Genomic DNA, 9593 nt, shown 5'->3' on the forward strand with positions numbered 1-9593 from the left:
AAAAGTCTTTGGGAATGTTTGTCTCTTTCCACAAATTGTTCTTCCATTGCGACCTTTGAATTTTCTTGTTGAATTACATGAAAATAATAGGCATTTGGTCCAAGTGAGGGTCCATTCCAAGTGACGGTGAAAACCCTCTATTCATGAAGGAAGTTAAGGCTCCACAAAAAAATCAATTAGCAGTGGAGAGAGTAACCCGACTCCTTATAAACCCTTGCCATGTTTCTTAATATTCCAATCACATCCTCACAATCTGTTTGACATTGTGGCAAAGGGTACCGGATGGTCGCCATCATTGAGCACCTCTCGCAGGACAAGGCGTATTCACACCTATAAATCTTGCAGAAGTCGGTACATAAAACAAAAAAGAAAAGGGAAGAAGTCTTAACCTTCTCACCGTGGCCTACAAACTCACAAGCCGCAAGCATATAAACTCAGATTTTTCTCTCTAGTTGCTACATACGTACTTGCTATCCGCTTTTAATTTTTCTTTTTTTGGTGCTAACTAACCCGTTTTTTTATTCAAGCGATAATCTACACTAAATTAATATAAACTAAAGGAATCGAACTTTGGTGCAAAACCAAAAGAGAAAATTACTCAAGCCAACTTGACTACTTGAAATAGTAAGGTTATATATCTAAATTTACATGACATTAGAAAAACAAAAAGAAAAACGAAAACAAATTATACCAAGTCTGCACCGGGATTATAGTATATACATATATACCACAGTTAATATGGAGATTAGCCAAGTTAAAATCCTCTCTAAATTCCTCACCTACTACAAAAATTCAGCGCTCTACCTGTCCCTTCTCTATATCAGAGATTTCGAGTGATATAATCTGAGAAATGTCGTACATTGTCGGCCTAAACCGAGGATTTTCATGTAAGCATGCAACTGCTAGCTTAAAGACAGTAGTAAGTTCAACCAGAACTATATCTGTGGGTGGTGCAATGCGATCATCTAACAAATCCCCGAGCATTTTGCCTTCCCTGAGTACTGGTGATAACAATGACCCCATTAGATTACTCGGGTGCTTTCCTTGAATCACTTCAAGTGCCAACACGCCAAAGCTGTAGACGTCACATTTCTCAGTTACCTTCAATGTGTATGCAAACTCTGCCAAAAAGGTATAAGTAGAACAAAATTTAGATGTCAGACAGTTTTCCTTTAGAGATCTGCCCAAGAGCATATAAAAGGAAATGATCTTATGTCAAATAATATGGCATGTTCTGCGTCAGATTATCTATCGATCAGGTGGATTTTTCTCCGAATATGCAGTTCAGATACAGCTTAACAACATACGTAATGTAACGGAAAACCAACAAGAAATTACCTGGTGCTACATATCCAAACGTGCCTGCAACTGCAGTCCAGTTAGAAGAGTTAATCTCGAGTAGTTTAGCAGTGCCAAAGTCGGAAATGCAAGCCTCATATTCATCGTCCAGCAAAATGTTCTTGCTGGATATGTCTCTATGAACAATAGGCGGGGACACATCAGAGTGCATGTAGGATAATCCATGTGCCACGCCTTTAATGATATTCAGCCGTTTACTCCAATCCAATTTCTTAGCCTCCTCATCATTGTCCAAGATTGAAAACAAGCTACCCCTTTCAAGGTACTCGTAAACCAAAAACGAATGTTGTGAATGTGAGCAGAAACCATAAAGCTTGACAATGTTCCGATGGCGTATCTCAGTTAATGTCTTTACCTCATTTAGAAGCTCTTTCCGAGTGCTCCATTCACCATCAGATGGAGTGTGGAGCTTCTTTACAGCTACCAAGTTATCTAAGGGCAGCTTTGCTTTGTAAACACTGCCAAACCCCCCTCTTCCAATGCAATATGCATCATCAAAATCCTCAGTTGCTTTTATGATTTCTTCATAAAACAACTTTCCATCAAAAATTGAAATCGTGCGCAGTTCGAATTCTTTAGGCTGCATGTCACCCTCTTCTGTTTGTTCGCATTTATTTCTTCTTAGTAAAGTGATGTAAATTCCACAAGCAATTACAATTGCCCCCACTGCAGGTGGCAAGATTATGTGCACAACTTTGGAACCAGTTTTCGATTTATGCTTCTTTTCACAAAGACTATTGTTGCAGGGCAGTAGACCCGTAGCATTGCCACACAAACCATTGTTTCCTTGCAATGCTTTCACGGGAGCCTCTTGGAGTGCTTTGTTATTCGGAATTGGACCACATAACTGATTGTTTGATATGTCGACAAACTCCAAGCCATGCAGGTCATCAAAAGTACTTGGAATAACACCAGAAAGGTTGTTGTGGGAGAGATTTAGCGTCACCAAACTAACCAAACTAGAAAACTCAGTTGGTATCTCTCCAGCAAGAATGTTATGACTCAAATCCAGCACAGACAGCTGCAGTAACATGCCCAACTGAATTGGTATTCCATGGCTCAACTTGTTTTTGCTCAAATTCAGGTGGTGAAGTTTTGCGAAGTCCCTGATACTACTTGGTATCGACTGGCTCAAATTGTTTGCGGACAGGTCAAGATACTCGAGCTCAGTCAGTGATCCGAGTTCTTGAGGTATACCACCAGAAAGTTGATTGTCATTCAATATAAGCTTCACCATAGAAGTCAGCCTTCCAAGTTCCACAGGGATCTTCCCGACCAAATGATTTGAGGAAAGATTAAGCAAACCGAGTTGAGTCAAGTTTCCAATCTCAGGTGGTATGGATCCAGTGATGTTGTTCCCTGCAATCTCAAAATCTGTTAGCTGCAAAGACTTGCCCCATTTGTGTGAAATTTCACCGTAAAACTTATTGTCACTTAGGTTTATGTAGTCCAAGTTCGGATAAACACCAAAGTCTTCAGAAATATTTCCAGTGAATTGGTTTCCATCAAGGCGAACTCTGTACAATGTTGTGCAGTTTCTCAAGCTTTCTGGCATTCGACCTGACAGACGATTGCCATTTGCAGTGAAATTGTTAAGCCTTCCACTTTTGCAGATGTTCTGCGGCAAATGGCCAGTTAAATTGTTTCTGGCAGCTCGGAACACAACCAAATTCATGAGATCTCCTATCACTTCTGGAATGGAACCTGAGAGCAGGTTGTCACGAATGTACAAAACTTCTAATCTGCTCAAATCACCAATTGAAATGGGAATAGGACCGCTGAGCTTATTCTCCATGATATTTAGAACAACAAGAGACTTCATGTTCCCAATGTTTTCCGGTATAGGGCCTGAAAGATTGTTCCGGTATAGTTCAAGCACGGTAAGGTTCATAAGGTCACATAAGGACTCCGGGATAGGACCTGAAAGGTTGTTGCTGTAAAGGCTGAGATGGCTGAGAGATATCAGATTCCCTATTTCTAGAGGAATAGAGCCAACGAGCATGTTTTCATACATGTACAAAAATCTTAATCTTTTTAAGTCAACAAAAGTTGGTGGGAAGGAACCTGTGAGATTGTTGGTGTTCAAGTAAAGCTCTACCAAATTCGAAAGGTTACCAATTTCTAAAGGAATGGAACTATTAAGAAAGTTCCTACACAAGTTCAAGTAAGTGAGATTGGTTAAATTTCCGAAAGAAGAAGGAATCGAACCATTCAAATTATTAGCGGACAAATCAAGATGGACTAGTTTGGAGGGTTGACTGATTTGAGATGGAATGGCACCAAAGATCGAGTTCACGCTGAGATCAAAGTACTCAAGATTCGGGAACAAGGAGAATGAAAATCCATCGAGCGTACCTTGTAAGCCAGATTTTGTGAGGTTTATTTTGGTGACACTCATGGCACCATTGCAAGAAATGGCAAACCAAGTGCATGGACCAGTTGCGTTGGAAGGGTGCTGCCATGAAGCTAGGCGTGCGTGAGGATCTTGAAGACCGGTTTTCCATAGCAGAAGAGCAGCAGCTTCTTCAGCAGACGTAGCAAAATCAAATGCTGATGAACCGAAAACAATCAAGAACACAAAAAGGAAGCTCAGAGAGCTGGAACAGTTCTTAAAGGTTGGTGATGGAGATGCTCCCATGGTGCTTGTAATGGCTTTAACATCCCACAGATGTTCTTGTTAACAAATTTATGTACAGAGTTTCAAAAACTTGGAAAGCTTACTTCGTTGTTTTGCAAAATTTCTTGTGATGAGACCAATTAATTAAGACTTCAAAACTTAAAAATGTTCTCGGAGAAAATTATTATCATCCATATTTTTAGTCAACTTGTTTTTTCAAAATTTATATTGGAATCTGACCATTGAATTTCTTTGATATTTGACAGCATAGAATATTTCAGAAAATACTGAGCCCATAAAAATTAAGGAAAACTAATGAAAAGGGCTTGAAAACTTTGAGTTTTAATGATAAGGACAAAATAAAGGGTAAAGTGAATAGTACCAGGATTGACTTTTTAGTGTAAAAATGTGGTTTTTCGTTAAAGTGAACAGTACCGGGTGCTTTTCGTTAAAGTTCCCTAAAAATTAACCAGAGATAAAAAATAATACTAGTTTTTAGTTTATTCAAAAGTACGTTTTTTTTTTAATTATAAAGAGAATCTAATATTGAATGAGTCCAACATGTTTATTTTAATAATATAAAGTCAAAAGAGAAAATTGTAGTGATAGTCCCTCAACTTTAACCCTCTTGGAGAAATGATCCATCAACTAAAAATTCATGATCATTGGTCTCTTGACTCATCAAAATGTGCAGCTATGGTCATTTTCATCAACTCCATTAGAACTTTAACTAAAACGAGTCACGTGCATGGCACGTGAGGCCGAATTAAGGTGCAAATATGGAAAACCAATGAGAAAAATTGTAGCAACGGTCTCTCAACTTTAACCCAATTTGAGAAATGGTCCATCAACTTTAACCTAGTTGAAGCAATGGTCCCTTAACTATAACTCAGTTGTGGCAATGGTCCTTCCAACATAACCCATTTTGGTGGAATTCTGACGGATTTGAGGAAATGGACCATAACTACACATTTTGATGAGTTAAGGGACCAATAGTCATGGATATTTAGTTAAATGATCATTGCTCCAAGAAAGATTACTATTCTAATTTTAATATAAAATTCCAACATTGAACAAACCATGACATTACAGGCAATTTAGTTGACCTTTTGTTATCATATTTCAAGTTGAACAAGTTAAGTGAGCAATAGAATAACACGTCATGAAACACGCAGCACACTTCGGCACTGCCGTAGGATCGACAGACTGCGTCTTGTGAAGACTCGGCAACAGTTTTTAGAGGCCAAATCCTCAAAGAGTGGCGTAAGATTGAAATCGGACCAAGTCTTACCTCTTCGAGGATGCACCCGTTGCGTGAAAAAACGTCTCACATTTGCTTCATCGTGCAGAGCAGATCTTGCATTTTTTCCTCTTGGCGGCTATACAAGGTCACCCGGTCATTCCGAGATATGTAACATTGCAAAAATCAAAATTGCAATACCCGAGACTTGCCCACACCCCCGATTACACCACAGTGACATTCAGGGACAACATCGAAATGCCAAGCGCTTAAACTTTATGGAATATCATTATTAGTCCAAGATGTCACGGTGAGGTGTGACCTGGTCCTTCCCCTGCTAGACTTTGAATAACAGAACCCAAAACGCAGGTCTCCTTCAACATCGAAGGAACATGTTACATTGCGATTATAGCATATAGGAGTTTTAACAATGGTATCGAGATAATCTTACAAAGACCCCAAAGAAATTCACCGAAATTAAAGAAAAATTGCACAATCCTAGTCACATAGCTTAATCACAATTATTACTTAACTTGGTTGAACATGAATAATATTTCACATAGCTGAACAAGTACCCTGTGTCAGTAATTACCTAAATATACCAACTATTGCATCAACAAGAGCATGACTCGAGAATATTCACCGCGCTGCGGCAGCTGCCAGCAACTAGCTAATCATCGATCATAACCCGCCCACCACCCCTACTAGTCCCAGAAAAGAAAAGCAAAACAAAAGTCGATGTGTTTTCCTATAAACTGCATCTGCTCCTATAAGGTAAATACTGCACCAGCTCCTACTTAAAAAAAATACTGCATCAGCTACATGCAATGGCAAGTGAATTCCGACCAACTTAGGCAACCACAGCATCCACGATTCCTTTAAAGGACCAAACTTTTACGATCAGTGAGCAAAATCAGTGTGATCAAGGGAAAAAACAAAAACCAAAGGATATAAGACTGGAAACATGAGTTTTACTCTTACCAACCAGAGTTTCATGAAAGCAAAACAGGTTAAGAGCAGACCGCAATCAGCAAGAACATGACATTGACATCTACCATTTGTGTAGTTAAAATAGCACCAACAGCTAGTACAGCATCTCGTCAACCAGCAAGTTCACTTTTCCCGGAAACCACTAAATAAGGCCAATATTGCAAGTAGGAAAAGACCAGACTGCAATCAGCGTGGACATGACACATTGACATCTACCATTTCTGTACCAACAGCTAGTACAGCTACAGCATCTCGCCAATCAGCAATGTTCACTCTTCCCGAACATCACTAAATAAGGGCAGTATATGGACACCATAAGTATACGAACAAAGCACATTTCAGTTTAAGGAAAGAAAAAACAAACACAGGTAAAAATAACGGAGCAGAAAAAACACCAGCAATCAAAAAGCTTAAAACAAATACAAATAGAAAGAAACCAAAAAGATTAAATATTCTGAAAAAAAAAATACAACTATAGAACCTAGCAAAGTTGCAATATAAAACTATAACAAGAAAACTCCCATCGCATGGGCTGCTAAGGCCATCATAAAAACTACAGCAAACACTTTATATTGTACCAGCCCATTAATAAGAATACAAAAAGCTACAATCAAACTTAGATGAGTTAAAAAACTCACTGTGTCCAACAAAGAAATGTTTAACCTTCAACAAAACTGCAGGAAGTCAAAAGTAACATTCAATACGTTGATCCATAATATAAAACTCATCCTCCAAGAATGAATGCAGACACAAGCCCTCAAGCCAAAAGTTATCATCTCGGGCCACAAGTTGAGAGTCCATCATTCCTGCAGAACAAATATAACAACTTAAACAACTCATACAGAGACTTATTCATCCAATAGTATGTTGCAATCCAACAAAAGGAACAATTAACTGTCTGCCTTGAGGTTTATGGGCTTACATCAGCGTCAGATTTACGAGGGGAAGGACTTGGAGAATCATCACGTCGTCCATGTGGTGAATCATCTTTGGGGGTAGGAGAGCGTTCCTTGCGGTTGCGTCCAAAAACATTCTCACCCCTAGGTGGTGTCGTACGAGGAGACGCGCTTCTCTGAGGAGATGCACTAATGCGAGGAGATAAGCTCCTCCGAGGAGATGGGCTCCTGCGAGACTTGGAGCTATTCCGAACAGGAGAGGCACTTTGAAGTACACAAGGTTTGCATCAAATAACACATTAGTAAGGCACAATAGTTCATGATAAAAAACATAAAATAGAAGCAATATTTTATACCTTCCATATGACCGGCTCCGACTACGCCTCTCATCATCATATCTGGCCCTCTTACGATTACCAGGACTTGCACTGCGGCTCCTACTTCTGTAGCGATGCTCTCTTTCACTCCTATGGTGCCTGTCACGACTATACCTCTCCCTACTTCGACTACGAGTTCCGTAATCCTTTTCCTTATATTCATCTCGATACCTAACAACTTTTAGGGTCAGTTGCTGCAACATAATTTCCACAAATTTTGTAGACTCATGACAATGGTAAAGCTTTCCATAAACACACAATTACTAACATATATGGTCGTATTAGATACCAAAAACAAACACCTTAAATCCATGTAAAATCTGTTCAGTGAGAATAGAGGCCTAAGTCGTAAGAACTGTACTGATCAACTCAATAGGAGGAAAAAAAAAGTCAGCTCCAAGGAACAGGTGTACCATTGCAATAATCAAATAACTGAAACAGAGACATCACCCTCCACCCAAAAGCATCATGCATCATGCAGCGTTAATAAATAGTTAAGAGCTCTCCGTCAACAGCAAACAAGAAAGACAATGCAGATCAAATTCAAAACAACTGAGCCCACCTGAGCCCAAGAGTCGTCTTCCATTATGCTACGAACTCCAATTATGAAAACAAAAACAGTAACTGATGCACAAGCCCCCCAGTTAAAAAAAATTAAAGAAAAGAAAACAGTGAACTGCTAAAAAAGACACAAATCTCCCCTCCTTGATAAGTCCAAACTGATACACCTCTCACCCTATGCTACAACAGCATATCACCTAGCACATATGCAGGTCCACTTCAATGGCAACTGATAACCATCAACTGCTAAAGTTAATGCCTAGATGTACTAAAGTAAACAGCAAGCTACGAATACCGACTAAATACAGCACACACATATTATTCAGAAGGAACTGAGAAATCAATAAGCAGTAACGCAGGACTAAAAACGCAACATTAGAACACAAAATATCGCTTTTACCCAATTCTAGTTCAAACAGGAATACAACGATTTCTGCTCCACCCAATTCCAGCAGAGAAGAAATCTTACCTAGGACGAGGACTACGGCTTCGGGACCTTGATTTGAGCTTGGAAGTTGATTCACTTACCCTACCCTTGTGGCTACAAAATCAAAATTTTCAAATTGTTAAAATAGCAAAACTCCAACAACAAAAAATCAGAACTTGCAACAAACCAAATACACAATACCCATAATATCAAACAAAAAAACTTACATTCGCTCCGCATTGGGGCCGTACTTAGCAAACTGAACCATAATCTCTCTTCCATCAACAACTCTCCCTGAAATCAAATTCAAATTTTTAATTACAAAACCCTACCTTCTAATTAAGCTCATAAGAGCCTATGAGAGAGAGAGAGAGAGAGAGAGAGAGGAACCATCGAGCTTCTCCACCGCCTTATGCGCCTCGTCCTGATACTTATATCGGACAAAAGCAAATCCGCGAGAATCGCCAGTCCTCCGGTCTCGGGGAATGAAGACATCGACGACCTTGCCGTACTTGTCGAAGAGCGGGAAGAGGTCGTCCGCTGTGGTTCCTGGTAAACACAAACCAAACAAAGAGAGAGAAAAAGTGTCAGCGAGAGAGAGACTTAGGGCTTTCAGCAAGGGGATGGAGGAGGAGGAGAAGGGTAAAAGGCGAATTACGGAAAGTGATGTTGAGGACGAGGAGGGAGTAGGTGTCTCTGATGTCCGGAGGTCCGGATCGACCGAAGTGCGACATCTCCGAGAGGGATTGGAGCGGCGAGCGTGTGTTAGTCTGCGGCGGACTAGGGATCGGGAGCGCTAGGGTTTGTGATTTGTGGTGGGGGATTTTGGGAGCACAGTGAAAGGATTTAAGATATTGGGCGGCATGTTGACGAATATGCCCCTATTTTTGTTTCTATATTCAACGTGTTTTTGCGGTTTACTCTGTTTACCTGACTTCATCCGGTTTTGTCCGCTTTCCCGCCAATATGTAGATTCCATAAGATGCAACGTTTTTTTTTTTTGTTCTAAACTATAAAATAATACTTGTGTTTCTCTTATAAGGAATCTACTTGTCTCATCATTTACGATTAACAAATATTTACAGTCCAAACATTATAACTATAACTTCTCATTATCTTTGTCATC

General features: G+C 39.7%; 2 protein-coding genes across 2 annotated transcripts; both read right to left on the bottom strand.

Annotated features, from left to right (window-relative positions):
* Positions 1-626: 626 nt before the first annotated feature.
* Positions 627-4119, bottom strand: LOC126601541 (MDIS1-interacting receptor like kinase 2-like). The gene is made up of 2 exons (XM_050268259.1): positions 1339-4119; positions 627-1121 (listed from the first exon to the last, which is right to left on the bottom strand). The coding sequence occupies exons 1-2, from the start codon at positions 3995-3997 to the stop codon at positions 793-795; spliced, it is 2988 nt and encodes a 995-aa protein (XP_050124216.1). The 5' UTR covers positions 3998-4119; the 3' UTR covers positions 627-792.
* A 2634-nt stretch (positions 4120-6753) lies between these two features.
* Positions 6754-9309, bottom strand: LOC126601549 (serine/arginine-rich splicing factor SC35-like). The gene is made up of 7 exons (XM_050268267.1): positions 9126-9309; positions 8858-9016; positions 8695-8761; positions 8510-8581; positions 7459-7650; positions 7129-7366; positions 6754-7012 (listed from the first exon to the last, which is right to left on the bottom strand). The coding sequence occupies exons 1-7, from the start codon at positions 9199-9201 to the stop codon at positions 7007-7009; spliced, it is 810 nt and encodes a 269-aa protein (XP_050124224.1). The 5' UTR covers positions 9202-9309; the 3' UTR covers positions 6754-7006.
* Between the last annotated feature and the right edge of the window lie 284 nt (positions 9310-9593).

This window comes from Malus sylvestris, chromosome 15 (genome assembly GCF_916048215.2).
Source record: "Malus sylvestris chromosome 15, drMalSylv7.2, whole genome shotgun sequence".
In the NCBI taxonomy this organism is placed as follows: domain Eukaryota; kingdom Viridiplantae; phylum Streptophyta; class Magnoliopsida; order Rosales; family Rosaceae; genus Malus; species Malus sylvestris.

Bases quoted from the DNA above. Each gene is read 5' to 3' on its own strand.
- LOC126601541 (XM_050268259.1), bottom strand. From the start codon at position 3,997: ATGGGAGCATCTCCATCACCAACCTTTAAGAACTGTTCCAGCTCTCTG. The intron at 1,122-1,338 runs GTAATTTCTTGT...CCTTTTTGGCAG, and splicing joins GTTTGGATATGTAGCACCAG to AGTTTGCATACACATTGAAG.
- LOC126601549 (XM_050268267.1), bottom strand. From the start codon at position 9,201: ATGTCGCACTTCGGTCGATCCGGACCTCCGGACATCAGAGACACCTAC. The intron at 8,762-8,857 runs GTTCCTCTCTCT...ATTTGATTTCAG, and splicing joins GGCGGTGGAGAAGCTCGATG to GGAGAGTTGTTGATGGAAGA. The intron at 7,651-8,509 runs GTAAGATTTCTT...AAAAGTTGTTAG, and splicing joins AGCCGTAGTCCTCGTCCTAG to GTATCGAGATGAATATAAGG.